This window comes from Sinocyclocheilus grahami, unplaced genomic scaffold (genome assembly GCF_001515645.1).
Source record: "Sinocyclocheilus grahami isolate Dianchi unplaced genomic scaffold, SAMN03320097.WGS_v1.1 scaffold5.1, whole genome shotgun sequence".
NCBI lineage: Eukaryota > Metazoa > Chordata > Actinopteri > Cypriniformes > Cyprinidae > Sinocyclocheilus > Sinocyclocheilus grahami.
This window is the reverse complement of record NW_015505184.1, coordinates 6,290,105-6,309,208: the sequence shown is the minus strand read 5'-3', so window position 1 is coordinate 6,309,208 and position 19,104 is coordinate 6,290,105. Positions and strand designations below refer to the sequence as shown.

General features: G+C 36.6%; 2 protein-coding genes across 4 annotated transcripts in view; one reads left to right on the top strand and one right to left on the bottom strand.

The window, feature by feature from the left end:
• LOC107585539 (F-box/LRR-repeat protein 7-like) overlaps positions 1-16,869 on the bottom strand; it is a 37,301-nt gene extending 20,432 nt beyond the window's left edge. The window contains exons 1-2 of the mRNA XM_016272589.1: positions 16,503-16,869; positions 11,533-11,622 (exon numbers count right to left, since the gene is read on the bottom strand). Of these exons, the coding sequence (XP_016128075.1) occupies positions 11,533-11,622; positions 16,503-16,539 (127 nt within the window). The 5' untranslated portion in view covers positions 16,540-16,869. The remainder of the gene's footprint in view (positions 1-11,532; positions 11,623-16,502) is intronic.
• A 1,330-nt stretch (positions 16,870-18,199) lies between these two features.
• The window catches only part of LOC107585545 (UPF0415 protein C7orf25 homolog), a 4,108-nt gene continuing 3,203 nt past the window's right edge, over positions 18,200-19,104 (top strand). Inside the window, exon 1 of one of the 3 annotated variants that reach the window (XM_016272612.1) lies at positions 18,200-18,269. The gene's annotated coding sequence lies outside the window, so the exon portion shown is untranslated. The other 2 variants (XM_016272602.1, XM_016272621.1) reach the window with 2 other exon arrangements.

Sequence of the window (19,104 nt, the reverse complement as noted above, 5' to 3'; positions counted from 1 at the left end):
CACCTACATTCCCATAATGGTAGTCCTGAAGTCAAATATGGCAGACTGGGTATCTAAATGAATGCCACACCAAAGCACCACACCATCAAACTGGTCCAGCGGGGGTCTTGTTTATTCTTTCTCCACATAAGCGAAGCATCCTTCTCTCAACTCCCTCACATAACTACATGTCACTAATCAGGGGTGCACTGCGGTCGCTGTAATCATCCTGTCATTTGACATGAAAGCTCAAGTCTTTTGAAGAGCTTACAAGAGTTTAAAGTAGCTGGCCCAGAATCCTCCAACACGTTCATAACTGATTTGTGGCTCTTCATAAGTGGTCAGGTCTCCTTGTACTTTACATATTGACAAACTCTCTCTTTGAATAAAAGACAAACAAACAAAAAACGGATCCTCTCGTGAATGCGTGTCTGACACGGAAGAGAAGAAATTGTTGAATAAAGTCGTAATTTTTGTTTTCTTTTTGCACACAAAAAGTATTCTGATGTCACATTGACTATTTTAACGATGTCCTTACTACCTTTATGGGCCTTGAATGTGGTAGTTGCGTTGCTGTCTATTGAGGGTCAGAAAGCGCTCAGATTTAATAAAAAATATCCTAATTTGTGTTCCACAGGTCTTACGGGCTTGGAACAACATGAGGGTGAGTAATTAATGATAGGATTTTCATTTTTGGGGTGAACTATCCCTTTAAAGTTCTCTTTTAAAATCTTTTTAAAAAACACATAGATAATTTAATACGTAAAATAACAAATAATAATAATTTGTGGTCGACTAATATGGATTTTTGATGGCCGATATTTAAGAGAGCAGGGTGGCTGATGGCTGATCATCATGAATATGAATATGACATAGCAGCAAACTGCATATAGTGCAGCATCTAAAGTTTGTTGACTGTAGGTGTCCAGTGACAGCTGAACTCTCCTATACACATCTAATTCACACGGAGCAACTGTTTTACACAGAGTATATGTTTTTATGCTTTTTTTAAATACTTTTTTAATAAACTGTTTATGTCTACAAATGCACATTTCAGAGTATCTCACAGCTGAATTTGTATTTGCTGAATGCTGACAATAGATGAGAAAGTATTATAGCGTAAATAGAAAAGTATGGCCTATATAATAGAAAAGTGTATATTTGTATAAAAGCTCTGTGTTATAATTTATTAGTTAACACTTTTAAATAGAGACAGTAACCTAATGAAGACGAGAAAGGGAGCTCAGTGCAGTCAGGCGCTGGCATTCTCAGCACATATTGGCTGAACAGTTACAAATTATAGGCTTAAAATTCATGTTGAAAATGATTATTTGTTTTGCAGACCGTACATTATAATGGGACACCTAAATTCAGCATTTAAAATGTTTATTTAAAAAAAAAATATATATATTATTTTTTAGTGTCTTAATTTTTTTTTTTTCAATTTTAAGACATAATAGTATTTATTTTTAGACATAACAGTATAGAATTTGACAGTTTTCATATATAGAAAAATATACCTTTTTTTCAGTAGGCCTAACTGAATATCATTAGCAATTATAAATATCATATTAGCCTGAATTTGAATATCTGTGCATCCCTATTGAGTTCATTGCGCTTTAGCATGCAAGAACTACCATGTGCACATTTGCGTTTGTATCATTAATGCACTGTATGGGGAAAAAATAGCAATAGAATGACTCAAATATTGAAAACCTGCAGCAATACCATTACCAAACCTCTCTCAGACTTGCAAAGACTTAAGCACTGTGGAAAGAAAAACAGTGTGGTTGAGTATGGGAATCTTTAAATGCCGTGCTCTGCCAAGTGTCTTACGGACATCAAATGAATTTCCTCTCTTAAACTTCTACTGTTGAATCTCTGCAGCAGTGAAAACAGGCAGACAAAGAAAATATACTTACAAGCTAAACTCAAGGCCTGGGATAAATCAGCCCCTGCTCTCCTGCTGCAGGTCCCTCTCACCTCTGCTGTGGCCAAACTCTCTTTGTCATGACACTGTGGGCAACACTTCACCTTATACATCCAGAGGTTAAAACAGAACAGCAGTCCGAATACATCCATATCATTTTGTTAAACAGCCAAACCTTGTGTTGCGAAGGGTTGTAACACAGACACCTGCGAGACATTTCCCTTGAAAAACAATCCCTTCCCTTCCCTGCTGAGCAGCTTTCAACACCACTGGTACTTGGATGAAGCCAACTAGTGGGAAAAGTTGCCAAACGGAGGAATTCATTTTTCTATAGTCCTTTCAGTGTCTGGGATGCTTCAAAACCTAGTGAGCTTGCTGCACAAAGCCTACATAGTCACCTGACTTCTGTGGCAGAATACTGTAATAAGCATAAATATACAAGGCACACACATTTAGGAGAAACCATTTTGTCTTTACTTTAAACTTTTTGTGCACTTTTGTTTTAACTGTCACTTACAAAAGATTTCTATTTTAAATAGATGCTGTTCTTTTAAAATTTCTATTCATCAAAGAATCCTGAAAAAAGGAAAATGTACTACCATTTCCACAAAAATTTTAAGCAGCACAGCTGTTTTCAACATTGATAATGAGAAGAAATGTTTCTTGAGCAGCAAATCAGTATATTTAAATAATTTCTGGAGGATCATTGACACTAAAGACTGAAGTAATGATGCTGAAAATTCAGTTTTGCCATCACATGAATAAATTACATTTTAAAATCTATTCAAATAAAAAACATTTATTTTGAAATGTAATAATATTTCACAATATTACTGTTTGCATTGTATTTTGACCAAATAAATGGTCAAACAAACAAATCTTTCCGACCCCAATGGTAGTTTATGTATGCATTATAATAATAAACAATTCTCTAGCTTTGTCCACTATCTTGGATAGATTTACTGAGCATGTTGCAGTGCATTCTGGGATTGCCTTCTTAATGAAGGATACATGCATATCTGCATTATAATTATTTTTATCATAATTTATGGACACAATGATGAAGCTCAGATCTATCTATTAATGCAAGCCGCCCTGTTCTGATTTGTGTGACAGCGCTGAAATAACATGGCCTTTCAGAGTTTTTACAAAATTTTTTTTTTAAATAGTCTAAACACTATTCTCAAGTTCATAACTCACAATGGGTTTTGCAGGATAATGAAGTCACAAAAACTTGGAGAAATACAAGCAGCTAAGCAACATCTCTCTCAGATCTTGTTTTATCCATGCCCTTAATTCAACTCTGGACTTGTAAATCTGACTGGCCTTCTCTTGGAAGAGCCACGGATGAGTTCAAAAGACATCTCTTTCCCACCGAAGCTCAAGGTTTAGATGAGGCGTATTATTCAGCACACACTCATGAAGGCCATCTTCCGGGTGGAACCTCACAAATCCTATCGTGTTGCACCGCATACCTCCTTACCAATGACTTCTCTCCAACACCCACTCTGTGTCATGCCAAAGAAAATTTGTCCAGACCAGGCAGTCCAGAGCTCAGATCATAAAACTTGGACTTGAACTGGAGTCTCACAGAAGAAGTGCAAACTGAACTGCTCTACAAAGTTCAAATCAGGTGCTTTGTACCTCTAGAGCAAAGACAGGAAATCAAAAGCAAAGCGGGACTTGAGCTGACCAAGCAACAGCTGTGAAACTGTTGGCCACAGACTACCTCAGATGTCTGATTTTGATTTTTCATGTCTGTAATGAAAGATCCGCTTGATCTGACAGCCACACCCACCTTTCGTGCTTTGGGGAAAAGCATGCCATAATCAGTTTTCAGCGTTCCCACTTCTTTTGACCAATGAATTTCAGTGTATTTTCCATAACCTTTCCAGTCCTTCATACTAGATAGGGATACACTGGATTTTTAAAATCATTTAATAAAGAATGCATTCATAGAAAATGAATTTCTTTGCATATATATATATATATATATATATATATACTGTACATACATATTGTTTTCTACAAAGCAGCTCTTTACAGAATTCATTCTCAGCAGGGTGCAGATTTTGACATAAAGACAGCCACACCCACCTTTCGTGCTTTGGGGAAAAGCATGCCATAATCAGTTTTCAGCGTTCCCACTTCTTTTGACCAATGAATTTCAGTGTATTTTCCATAACCTTTCCAGTCCTTCATACTAGATAGGGATACACTGGATTTTTAAAATCATTTAATAAAGAATGCATTCATAGAAAATGAATTTCTTTGCATATATATATATATATATATATATATATACTGTACATACATATTGTTTTCTACAAAGCAGCTCTTTACAGAATTCATTCTCAGCAGGGTGCAGATTTTGACATAAAGCCCATCTACAGAGCAATAAAGCTGCCTGGCAAGGAATGCAGAAAGAAAACATGTCACTTTATATCCGTTTTATGCCTCATTCAAATCGCTCTGCAACTTACAGCTTATTTGAAAAATAAAGTGCAAAGCATTTTGCTTTAATAATGTTCGAGGATTGTTAATTTATTCTGTGATAACAATGGATTTGCAAACGGATTCATTAGATATCAGTTCACTTAAATATTTCCAAAGCAATATATCTATAAAGTTAACAAAAGGAGACCTGCAGAGACCTTTTAATGTCTTCTTTCAGGTTTTAAAACCTTTTTCCATAAATTCCAGGTATGGAAACGAAACCACAAATCCACCTTTTTCGAATTTAAATGCACACTTGATCCAACTAAATCAGGCAAGTCTTACAAAAACATCTAATGTAAACATGAAAAAACAAACTCCTCATTTATGAAGTGTTGTGTGCATCAACAGTCCTTCATGAAATAAAAAGATATTATCTGCAGTATCAGTCAGTGTGTACAGTGAGTATAGCCAGCAGCAACATAAGCAACAACATTAAAGAGATGGATAGATATACAGTATATGCAAGTATGAGGGTGTGTGTGTGACCCCGAGACACCTCTTCAACATGGAAACGTATCTCTCACTGTGAACTTCAACTCAACCCTGACTCCTCTCTCTCCAGCACGCTTCCGACGCTGAGATCAGATTTCTGCATGAAAAGAAGACTTAGAGGAACCACACTTTGTACAGCAACATGAACCCCTCTATATCAGATCACTTTAGAAAGGCACTTTAGGGTGCAAGAGAGCCTTAATAGTTGTTACCACGCACGTAGTTGAACACCACGTGCTCTATTACAGTGACCTTCCCTTTCATATAACAGGTAGTCTATACTTAGGCCCTGCTACACCTGGAATGAAGATGCATTTTAATCAGATTACAACACTATGTACAGGTGTAAACTGGGTCTGAAAGGTTTTGAGCTTGCCTGTTTTTGACCACTTCCAGAGGTAGTCAAAAAAGCATTCGACCGAATTGCTTTCGTAGTTTAAACAATCATGTTGTTAATAGCATTCGAACAGCCACTGAAGACAGCTGCCTTCTCCAAACGGGATTTAAACTTTGCGGGTTGAAATCGTAAGATTGAAGGCGCAAAAAAGGTCTTCTCTTTCCAGTTCTGATTCTAACACAAACCCCAAAACATTTGGCATAGTTCTGTGGCTATTAGAGAAGAAACGAAAGCTGTTGCTCTCTGTATCATTTTCTGTTGTCTCCTTTTGTGTTATTATGCAAATTGTGCTAACTTATTTTGCAATATTAGATTGAAAGATCAGAAAAAGCCCATATATACCTGCGTATAATCTGGAAAGAAGTGGCCGAAAGTGAACAAAAGAGACAGATTAAAACACCAGATATAAACGGAAATGTGTTTCGCTTGTCAACTTGTGATACTTGTCTACCAATCGCCCAAGCATATCTAAATACCAGGTGTAAACAGGACCTTATTATTGTCATGTTATTAACTGTATCATAAAAAAATTTAAAAAGTGTACATACAAAATTTTATTAAATTAAATGTAAAAAATTAATTAATTAAAAAATACTTATACTTTTGGTTATCCTTCACTAAATTGTCTACTCACCATACAAGTGAAATATTATAAAGGATTTACTATATGATTTACTAAGTTGGTTTGCGGCCCTTCAGGCTACAAGGCTCCTGCTTTGTGGCCCCTGAGCTTTCCAAATTTAAGACACTTTGCCTAAAAGCAGCATGTGATAGACCTGATACGCACTCAATAGAACATTATTCAACCACAGCACAAAGTGTTCCTTCATTTGTTTACATAGACTGACTGATATATGAATATGAAGCTAATAAAATGTCTACCACTGTCCATTTTCCAACACTGTATAGAACAATATTCTAATCTAATAAAGACTACTCCTCCTTTGGGGAGTCAGTCTGCACTCCCTTCAAACCCAAATTCAAGGAGAGTGAATTCCACTGGCCTGACGTACATTTTTACTTTCACAGTCTTTCATACAGGAATTCAAAACTATTTCGAGCTTAGTAAGAGCCTAAGTGTAATGTCTAGGGAGAAAAGTATCGAAGGGATGGAAATCATAGAGCTGGATGACCGTTTCAAACACCAATTTCAAGGTTCGAACTGAAGAATGAAAGATATTTGATGTGATGTATAACATCTGTCATTGCTAATAAGTTAACAAACTGTAAAAAAAAATAAGGGAACTCTACGGTGAAAAATTCAGACGTAACAGAACTATGTTCCCATCAGCTCATTTAATTAAAAACAGCTGAGCTTGCCCTGCTTTGGAATAACCTTGACATATAATTTAAAACAAACTTTTTCTGATAAATCAAGCACGGCCTTAGCCAAAATCATGAGTATCATCCAAACGTACTAAGAACCGTGCAGCCTCACGAAAAGCTCCTTGGGTCATCTTTAAGAGTTGTAGTTTACAGCTCAGGGATTAAAACAGAGAACATATGTTTCCTTAAGATGTAGCTAGCAAGGGGCTAATGATTACTTCCAGCAGGACTAGCAAAGCCTGCTAGGCTAATTACATATGATAAAATCAATCCAGCTTTTGTCCATGCTCTCGCCTGGCCTGACTATAAACCTTAAAATAAGAGAGCACACCTTCAACAAAAGATGTTATGGGTCCACAAATAACTGTACATTTTGGTGCATTTTTGGCAACTTTGCACGAACAGCTTGATCTATTATTTACAAATAAAGCATTGTTTCAGTACTACGGTACAGTATCAGACAGTTGATTTACAGTTTAAAAGTTTGGGGTTGGCAAGTTTTTTTGGTAATGATTGGTAATGTTTTTAAAATAATTTTTCTTTTCACACTATTTGATCAAAAATTCTGTAAAAACTTTAATATTGTAAAATATAATATGTAATTGCGATTTAAAATAACTGTTTTCTATTTTTACATACGTATTTTAAATCTAAATTACTCCTGTGATGGCAAAGTCAAATTATCAGCAGCCATTACTCCAGTGTCACATGATCCTTCAGAAATCATTTTAATATGCTGATTTGCTGCTCAAGAAACACTTATTATTATTTTCAGTGTTGAAAACAGTTGTGCTGCTTAATATTTTTGTGAAAACCGTGATAATTTTGTGATAATCCATAGCCAAGATAACTTTCAAAAGTCAGGTAGGTCTTACAAGTTTAAATAGGCAGCATACCTAATAGCATGATCCAATAATAATAATCATAATAATAATATTGTTGTTGTTATCATTACTGACTATTATTATGCTACCTAATAACAATACCTAATAGCATTATGCAACCCATGATGGAGTTCAAAAGTGATCTGGGTCAGATTGGTTTTGGGTCAAGTGCTACATTCCATTTAAAGTAACTGATCTTTGAAAAATTGAACTGCTCGCTGTAACACATTTAATCACACTTGGAATGTTCAGGGGATCAAAGTAGGGGGCATCAACAACAGCTCAAGACCGCTGTAAGGGCTGCTGATGCCAAATATCCCATATAAATAGCTCCAGAAAACTACAGGAAACTACAAAGCACTGACAATTTTGAGCTGACATATGCTTTTACTCCACAACAAAAACACACCACAGCACATGCAACAGGGTTCAAGCTCCTGTGGGGTTATCACTGAGGAAGTGCTGGTAGGAAAGGGCCCTCTCTCAGAACAATACTATCTGACAGCTCTGAAGCTGCTCTGCCCACTTCTCCTTGGTCAAATGGCCCCATGACTTACTACTAACAGTGGCATGTTTAGTGCTCGGCTTGATACACCGTAGATGACTCACTATGGAGCAAATGAGTGGCTGCGCTTTTCCATCTCAGGAGTGGCAAACAATGAGGAGCCACACATACACATTAAAATGAAATAACTCAAGACACAAAAATGCCTCGCTAGCACTCAGTGCTAATCTAAAAAAAGGACTCCCAAGTTTGTCCACGATACATTTCATAAACTACCCCTGTAAAATGCAAACATGTGGAGACTAAATGACCACCCACAATTCATGTGGGTTTGGTTTCAAGCTTTGAATAAATCAAGAGTTTGCTCATTTGGTTCTGTCATTTTATTCTAAATTGTCCTGTAAGCTGTAAATATGTCACATGTAATATTACACTGAATGGTGAAGTTTGTAATTTTTCTGATGCTAAAATATTTTCTCCTCTCCAAGTTTAATATTATCCTGTTTCTTTGAGCGTTTCAACATGTAAAGTTCTGGCTCACCTAATGGTGTAAGTAACATTAACTAAGCTTACAAACATAAAAAGGCACTTTTAAAGGAATAGTCCACCCAAACTTTTTTTTTAATCTGTCATTTTCTCACCTTCATGTCATTCCAAACCTGTATGACTTTTCACTTCTGCAGAACACAAAAGAAGATATTTTTAAATATGTTTCAGTGCTTTTTGTCCATATTAAACGAGTACAATGTTGTTTTGGACCCCACTGACTTTCATTATATAGATAAACCAGTCAAAACATTCTTCAGAATATCTTCTTTTGTGTTCTACAGAACTGAGAAAGTCCTATATAAGTAACAGAATGATGACAGGATTTACATTTTTAGGTGAACTATCCCTTTAACACCTCTGCTGGTCGCAAGACCAAATTGTAAGCAAAGAGAGACAATGGCTCGGTCTATACAGAGCAGTGGCTACAGCGTCTTCCCATCTGCAGTGTTTAAGGCGGAGCTGGTGTAAATCAAAGCCGCAGAGGCAGTCATTGGAAGAACCGCTCTGACATTACTGTGGACAGGCTGAGGAGAGACAAGATCTGCTCTCACTGAGGGCTGGATATACTGCAGGCCGCAACCACACACACACACACACCACAGTTTGGCTCTGAGGATGCCCTCACTGGAGAGCAACCTTCTACACTGCACACGCTATCCACCTCCTTCATGTCTACTTCATGTTCCCACCCAAGTCCATGCACAGCACATTTTACAACCACAACCACTGAGAAACGCATATTACTGTCTGTTCTTTCGCACATTATTTTATTAACCTTCAGATTTACAAATCCAATGAAACTGCTTGTTGAGCAGGTTCTTCCCATGTTGATGTATTGTTTTTTTGTATTTCAACAGGAAGTTTTTAGCAGGAAACTACTTTTTCTGGCTTTTGTTCATGAAGTTGATTTGCTACTTGCTGTTTGGAGGAGGCATTGGGGGAGGGACATTCTTATTAAAGGGGTCATATGATGCGATTTAACATTTTTCCTTTCTCTTTGGAGTGTTACAAGCTCTTGGTGCATAAGGAAGATCTGTAAAGTTGCAAAGACTAAAGTCTCAAATCCAAAGAGATATTCTTTATAAAAGTTAAGAGTCAGCCACACCTACCTAAAACGGCTCGTTCTAACATGCCCCCACATACCTACGTCACTATCTGGGAAGATTTGCATAACGCCGCCCAAATGTTCACGCAAAGAAAGAAGGCGTAACTTTTATTCTCGCTGTAGTATTGTTGTTGCCGCCGCCATGTCATGAAGGCGCTGTGTGTTTCATTGTGAAAGCCAAACTACTTTGTTTGGTCTTCCAAAAGAGGACGATATTGCTTCGTCATGCCTGGAGCTGATCCGTGCTGGTTGCTGAGGAAATACAACAACTTTTTGCTGTGGATTGCCGGATCGGCTTTCACCGTGGACGAAGCGGAGTCCAGCCTGGGGTCGTCACATGTGGTTGTGACAACACATCGAATGGAAGTCTCCTTCGTCGAATCCACGGCCGCGCCGTCCTCAAGCCCACCGCCTCTGCACACTCTAGCCCTCCGGCCATTCCTCACTCTAGTCCCCGGCCTCTACTCACTCTAGGCCGCCGTGTGTGACGCTGTGTGTCGTTGTGAAAGCGAAACTACTTTGTTTGGCCTTCCAAAACCTACTGTTAGACCTACCTGAAAAACTAAAAAGCAATTTATTTAATTCGAAGGCTTGTTGTTATTTTTTATTTGTGCAATCATTATTAATTTCTTTATTTGTTCTTATTTTATTACTGACTGCTTACTTGTCATGTTTTATTCAATTCAAAGTTTGAAATCAAGCTATCTCGTGCTACTGCACCAAAATTACCCCACTGTAAAATTAAAAAAACACTGAGGGAGCAAAAATGTGTGAGATAGCTAGTTATAATGGTAATTAAATAATGTTTACATATGTATAAAAGCCTACATTAAAATCTGTCATATAAATTGGTCTCTTCATTAGACATTAGCCTACTGATTGCCACCATTGATGTAATTTTTTTTTAACAATATGAAAAATATCTGTATGACATTATATTCTGCAGTTCTTCCCTGTTGTACCGAATATCTATACTTTTCAAATTATCATATCGAAGTTAGAAATTCAAATTTCCAAAGGGTGCCGCGACTAAAAAAAGGTTGGGAAACTGGTGTAGGGTGACCATACGTGCCATTTTCCCAGGACGGGTCCTGGCCAGGATTTCTATATTGCCTAAAATATCTAGGTTTTGGCTTTGTTTGCGTGTGCAGACCGATCGGTGTATGACATCAAAATACCATACAGACAGTTCCTTATGCTTTCAAAATGCTCTCGAGGTATTTTGATGTCATACACCGATCGGTCTGCACACGCAAACAAAGCCAAAACCTAGATATTTTAGGCAATATAGAAATCCTGGCCAGGATGCGTCCTGGGAAAATGGCACGTTTAGTCACCCTATAGTGTATATATGACCTCAAAGCTAACAGACTTGGACTGAAAGCCACAAAACACAAATTTTGACATTATAGGGTTTGTTTGGAATCATCATTTGTTTATTCTGGGTATGATTTATTAGAGCAGAATCATACCAACAACTGTGTTCTAATAAATCCCACCCAGAATAATAAACAAAGAAAGCCTTGCAAGAAAAGGGCCTCAAAAGCCAGCCTCACAAGATCCCCAGCATTTGTCTTTTTATTTTCATCCACATTCACACAATTCACCCAAACACACCCAGTCAGATTCTTCCCTCCGAGGCAACTCTAAACACCACTATGGATTTGGATCAGATTTGGAGACTAGATTATGAAAAAGAGAAAAGGGATAAAAAAAAACTCCAGAGTGTTTGTGATGGCCAGTTTATTTTTAAGTTTTTATAGCCTCGCAAAAAAAGGCCACCAAAATAATCAAGAAGTCAAAAGGAGCAAAACAAGAAAAAACTAAAGGCTAGCTAGTGATGGTTAATGAAGACCATATGCCTACCTTCACTGGTAGCTGCATTCTTTGGAGCTTTGGTTGATGTCTGATCTGTACTTGAACTCAGGTCGGAGGAAATACTGGAACTGCCTTTCCCTAAAATCACAAAGAACACCCGCAGGACACATCAGGACACCCAGAGCAACAACACTAATAGAGAATCAACATATTAGCCTCAAAAAGCAAAAGCCATAGAAAGAGATACTGTATGCAAAGAGCTTATATTTAGCAAACTTACACATATCTACATATACAATGCTCACAATACACAAAACACAGCATTAAATATCAAGACTTTATTTTATCTGTCAAGCGTGCATAAATAACATAAATAGGCCTATAATAAAAATGAATGCAACAGTGTTCACCAAATCTTACGATAAATGCCAGGCATTCTTTTTCTGTCCATCACAAACTTAGAATAACAAACCAGATGCCTCCCACAGAGACTCCCCAATGGCAGGGACAAGAAAAAAAAGAAAGCTGAAGCTTTTTACAAATCACATTATGAAAAAACTGTGCCCAAAAAAAACACAGGCCCAACTAAATTTGAATTAAGAGTGCAAGATGAGGTACCGTTCAGTAGAGTAATCACATAAAAAATTCCATGTTATATAAGATGTAAAAGTTACTAGAAAACTAGAAGCCAAAATAACTTTTTTGGTGATGATGACATTTTTTGGAATGCAACTTGAGAAGCCTTTTATTTTATAATATCTGAAAAAGTCGATTCCAAATGAGGAAAGACACAATAGTAAACCTAAGCCTCATGTTTCTTTGTATTTGCAGTTTGATTAGTCGTGCTGATTCCACATTTATTTTGCCAATAACCAGCAGAACAAATGTATTTCAGTTTTTTTTATTTTTGGATAACGGTAAACCTAAGACAACATGCCCTGGTGTGAAAGTTTCCTAAACACTCCTGTTTGTTTCAATGGCACTTGAGAGCATCAGGTCACATATGAGGCATGTTTACAGGCTCGATGAGAGAGAAAACACAACCCGAGTTCACATAAGCTTTTATTTTACCATAAATGGCCTGCCTGATGGAGCTTCCACATGCTGAGCAAAAAATGTGTTTTGCTCTGTAAACAAACCTGTTTTTCACTAAATAGTCTTCTAGTGATATCACTAAAGACATTTCAGGCCCGTTTTTTTAAATGATCAGTGAAATCAGTGAACCAAAGTGGAATCTGCTCAGACACTCACCTTGAATGCAATGTCTGGTTACATCACATGCATTGTTTATTGTTCATTGTCTCTGAAGAATGCGCTTCATTGCTAATGAGATTAATTGACTGCACGAACATGGCATTGATGGAATTCTATAAAGCTATTGCCATAGATGCTCAACCATATGATTCGCATGAAATTTGAAAAAATAAGCAAGCGCCTTTTATGATTATGGAGAGAACACTGAATACAGGCTTACTTTATGAGGTGCAAGATATTCATAATAAAAACAGTGTGGACTTTTAACTGATTTCTTTTTATATGCAAGGTACAAATGTTAGATAGAAAGACTCTCTAAACCAGTTCCAAAGATTGCAGTGTTACAATTACATAAAAGCCTTAAACCAACCAAATAAGTTCTATGTTCATCTACAGTATGTGACTGAACACTTAAAAATAAAGGCCCTTTTAGCATCCTTTAGACAATCATTCTATTATTTGGTGTTGGCTTGATTTATTTTGTTATTATTCACTATATATTTGACTGGTTTCCTTTGGATAACTTATTTAGGTAAAAAAAAAATTGGTTGCACTGGAATAGATCCAGAACATCCTGATTTTATTTTGAGGAAGAAAATATGGTCTTTGACTGTGACTCCCTCTGTTAGAGGTTCATATTAAACATGAACAAATATTTGCTTTAAAGCATTCATGATGCATTAAATGCTCATACTGTATTGTTTGTAAAACCAATGCTGAAAAACAGGAAAAAACTGAAAAACATCTCACAATTGAGACTATATCTAAGTATTTAATGCATTGAAGCCACTTAAATACCACTTAATGTGGAAAAGTGTATATTTACTATTTGTTGAATGCAGTGCATTTGAATGAAACACAGACATCATCTCATCTAATTATGTTTAATTAAATCAAGGGAGGTCCCAAGTAGAAATAGCTAAACTAATCAGTAGACAACATCAACTTTGTAAGGATCTCAACAGCGAAAGATAACAGCAAACATTGCAAAAGACTGTGATATGTGAAATATGTAAATTGGAGAGCTGCGTGTGGGGAGTTGTTGGTTTTCTCACTGAATGCCAGTCTTGAGGGCCAAACCTTGACCTTCCAGAGCAATCTGGTGTGCTTTAAAAGACCACAAGTCTCTCACGCAGCCAAGAACTCACTCTGTGAGAGCAAAATCTCTGGCATGAATGCTCATGGTTATTAGGACACAATCAGTAGCAACCTTCAACATTAATATTTTAATGGACACTGGACAGTCTCTGCCCTGACCTCTAATCGCTGTCATATTCCTATATGTTGGGGGGAAAATGCAGAAATCTGCCCACAAGCTAAATGATGGTATGTGTTAGACCATGATTCACAGCTTATTAAAGTACACACACCCTCTGTTGATGGTTACTTTAGTAAAACCATTGCATTGTGCACTCTGATGTCGGCACAGACTCGTTTCTTATTAGCTCCAAACCTAAAGCTCTTTAGTTCTCATAAATCTGCTTTAAGAACCATGCTTCCTTTTTAAAGCAGCAACAAAATCTTCTTTTTGTCTGTGACAAAAGGTAAACAGAGAAGGATATGAGTCCTTTCATGTGCATTTATGAATTGGACAACAAAAAATAGATGCAAGGCTAAATATATTATAAATATTTCGATTTATAGCAGGATTGTTAAGCATAAACACCAAAATTCTCAAACATTAAAAACAATGAATAATGTTACATTTACATTTGTTTTAGGCATGTTTTAAGTAGGCTAATGGTGACATTCTAATGTATGAATTCTATATTCCTATGCAGAAAATTAACTATTTAAGCACCAGGGCGTTCCTCGGTTCAATCTAGCAAAATGCAGTTCAAACAAACGTGGGAGAATTATAATTATTCTGACATAATATATATTTATATTATATATATTCATGTGATATGTGTATTTAATGGCCCAATGCCAGAAACATCAGAAAGTCTTTTAACTGCAAGTTTAAAGGGTCCCTTAAAATTGATCAAAACCTATAACAGAGAATGACAAGTATGCTCTAAAATACAGTTGATACAAGAGATTTCTGCAAAGCTAGTGTTGCCCACAAAGAATAAGGGGGAATAGTGACGTTGACACAACTATGGCTGCTGTACACCGAGATTTAACAGTGGAAAAGCAGCATTGTGGCTGGCTGTGAGAGTTTGATTCTGGCAGGAAGAAAATATGGTCTTTGACTGTGACTCCCTCTGTTAGAGGTTCATATTAAACATGAACAAATATTTGCTTTAAAGCATTCATGATGCATTAAATGCTCATACTGTATTGTTTGTAAAACCAATGCTGAAAAACAGGAAAAAACTGAAAAACATCTCACAATTGAGACTATATCTAAGTATTTAATGCATTGAAGCCACTTAAATACCACTTAATGTGGAAAAGTGTATATTTACTATTTGTTGAATGTAGTGCATTTGAATGAAACACAGACATCATCTCATCTAATTATGTTTAATTAAATCAAGGGAGGTCCCAAGTAGAAATAGCTAAACTAATCAGTAGACAACATCAACTTTGTAAGGATCTCAACAGCGAAAGATAACAGCAAACATTGCAAAAGACTGTGATATGTGAAATATGTAAATTGGAGAGCTGCGTGTGGGGAGTTGTTGGTTTTCTCACTGAATGCCAGTCTTGAGGGCCAAACCTTGACCTTCCAGAGCAATCTGGTGTGCTTTAAAAGACCACAAGTCTCTCACGCAGCCAAGAACTCACTCTGTGAGAGCAAAATCTCTGGCATGAATGCTCATGGTTATTAGGACACAATCAGTAGCAACCTTCAACATTAATATTTTAATGGACACTGGACAGTCTCTGCCCTGACCTCTAATCGCTGTCATATTCCTATATGTTGGGGGGAAAATGCAGAAATCTGCCCACAAGCTAAATGATGGTATGTGTTAGACCATGATTCACAGCTTATTAAAGTACACACACCCTCTGTTGATGGTTACTTTAGTAAAACCATTGCATTGTGCACTCTGATGTCGGCACAGACTCGTTTCTTATTAGCTCCAAACCTAAAGCTCTTTAGTTCTCATAAATCTGCTTTAAGAACCATGCTTCCTTTTTAAAGCAGCAACAAAATCTTCTTTTTGTCTGTGACAAAAGGTAAACAGAGAAGGATATGAGTCCTTTCATGTGCATTTATGAATTGGACAACAAAAAATAGATGCAAGGCTAAATATATTATAAATATTTCGATTTATAGCAGGATTGTTAAGCATAAACACCAAAATTCTCAAACATTAAAAACAATGAATAATGTTACATTTACATTTGTTTTAGGCATGTTTTAAGTAGGCTAATGGTGACATTCTAATGTATGAATTCTATATTCCTATGCAGAAAATTAACTATTTAAGCACCAGGGCGTTCCTCGGTTCAATCTAGCAAAATGCAGTTCAAACAAACGTGGGAGAATTATAATTATTCTGACATAATATATATTTATATTATATATATTCATGTGATATGTGTATTTAATGGCCCAATGCCAGAAACATCAGAAAGTCTTTTAACTGCAAGTTTAAAGGGTCCCTTAAAATTGATCAAAACCTATAACAGAGAATGACAAGTATGCTCTAAAATACAGTTGATACAAGAGATTTCTGCAAAGCTAGTGTTGCCCACAAAGAATAAGGGGGAATAGTGACGTTGACACAACTATGGCTGCTGTACACCGAGATTTAACAGTGGAAAAGCAGCATTGTGGCTGGCTGTGAGAGTTTGATTCTGGCACTCACCTTCACTCCCGCTCTGTTTCCCATTGTTCGCACCCATCCTGTGGAATGCATAATCTACCGTCTGCGCTCCGGAAAAGTATCCATATGCGTAAAACACATACGATTGAAGAAAAGATGTGATGAAAATCCGCCAACGACTGCTTCCAGATACAGTTCGATCCTGTAATGCAACTAGAAAAGTAGAAATAATGACAAAAGTCTGAGCAACTATTATGCAATCGGTTAAAACTCAACGCAGTTCCACAAACGTCAGTTTTAAAACTGTATTGCTTCAGATACAGTGTTGGCTATGCATTTTCTTCATGTTAAAAGCTCTTCGTCTCCAGACAGCCAGTCATCCAAAGGAGAGACTGGAAACCAGATACTTGTTGCGTCAGGAGCACGCATACGCTCTTGCAGAATCTGTTACCATGAGTACATGAGAGTCTGCTGCGAGCGCGAGTCACTTTGACCTAATATCCTCCCTCTTCCCTGTACAGTAACGCAATGCGTTTAAAGCCACGATGAAAGTAGTTTCGCTTTCACAACGAAACACACAGCGTCTTCACGACATGGCGGCAGCAACAACAATACTACAGCGAGAATAAAAGTTATGCCTTCTTTCTTTGCGTGAACATTTGGGCGGCGTTATGCAAATCTTCCCACATCGACATCGTAGGTATGTGGGGGCGTGTTAGAACGAGCCGTTTTAGGTAGCGTGGTTGACTCTTAATTTTTATAAAGAATATCTCTTTGGATTTGAGACTTTAGTCTTTGCAACTTTACAGATCTTCTTTATGCACCAAAAGCTTGTAACACTTCAAAGAGAAAGGAAAAATTTAAATCGCATTATATGACCCCTTTAATTCAAACTGCTTTGTATAAAAGGGATTTAATAAAAGTGATTTTTAAAAGTCAGGTTACATAAGAAACCTTTTATTACAAAAGGTAGTGTCTAGTAGTGCCACGTTTTATATTTATTCCATTAGTCACTGTACTTATCTCAATAAATTGACAACTAAATATTCCATTGCTACTACAAATTGCAAATTGTCATTCATTTTATTAATGACTAATTTTGCTCAGACATTTTAGTTTTACTATTTATTAGTAGGCCTACTTATTTCTTAGATAGCCAAAAAAGTTCATATCTATAATTAAAATTATTTATTAAAAACTATCTAATGTAGCCTATATTCCAGTTGATACAACAAATTTAATCTCAGTGGTAAGATTTTGATTGAACAATAAAATACTTATTCTGATTAGTCATTACATTATTATTTACTTGTCATCAGATAGGAAACTAAAAAATGCTACTAACCTACTACTGAACTGCTTATTGGTATAATAATAATAATAACAATAATAATAATAGTAAAATAGAAATAGATGCTAGTTATTTTAAAAGAATAAATGTTATAACGGTTTGCCATAGTGGCTATTTTTATACAATGTAATGCAATGGAGGAATTAGTAAAGAAATCGACTAATAGACTAAGAATATGGAATTTAGATGTCAAGTACATCTTCAAATTTAGATGTAAAATACATCTTCAAAATATAAAATTCCACAATATCAATAGGCTACGTTTGTTCCTAATTTGTCTCAAGGGGAAATGAACAATAATTTGTGTACTACTGTAACTCACTAACAAGTCACACAATTCATAACCTCCAAGCTAGGTGGCGACACAAACTCTTTATGACAGCACTACTTTCCTCTACCTCGTGGATGAAAAGCGTGAGCCCACAACAGAAGAGGCAGAACTTGAACCTGTATATGCTGTATATGCTGTAAGTATTTCATAGTTTCCGGATAACTTCGCTTTTCTTCACTTAAACGGTCAACTGTCCTTCTCTTATTTAAAGCAAACAGGAAGAAATGTCACTGGTATGTAGAAAACCATGGCTTTAACCAAGCAAGCTGACAAGCCCACGTATTTATGAGCCGGTGTGTAAAAACAACGCGATAATCTGGGCACTGATCGATATTCTCGTAAGAATGTGTAGAAGGCTTTATGTTTATATATGTATTATCCAGTAGTGTTGCGCTAAAACCACGCCTTAGTGAACTTATTCATATTTATAGACCTTCTTATTTTAAGTACTATGATGTTTGTTTATTCTACTACTTAAAATAGTCCTGTGTCTTGCTTTTGCTGCCATTAATTGTTAAAAAGCGAAATCTCGGGAGGTCTTGTTAATTTCCGTTCCATTTTCTGTTTAAATCATACAAGACCCAGAAAATTCTAGATTTCAAACGCTTATGTTGATTTAAAGGAACAGTTCACCCATAAGTGGAAATTTGCTGCATGTGTACCAAGACGTGGATGAGTTTTTTCATCTTCTGAACAGAGATGGAGAAATTTAGCATTACATCACTCTGCAGTGAATGGGTGCCATCAGAATGAGTCCAATCAGCTGATAAAAACATCACAAATTTAGCATTACATCACTCTGCAGTGAATGGGTGCCATCAGAATGAGAGTCCAATCAGCTGATAAAAACATCACAAATTTAGCATTACATCACTCTGCAGTGAATGGGTGCCATCAGAATGAGAGTCCAATCAGCTGATAAAAACATCACAAATTTAGCATTACATCACTCTGCAGTGAAT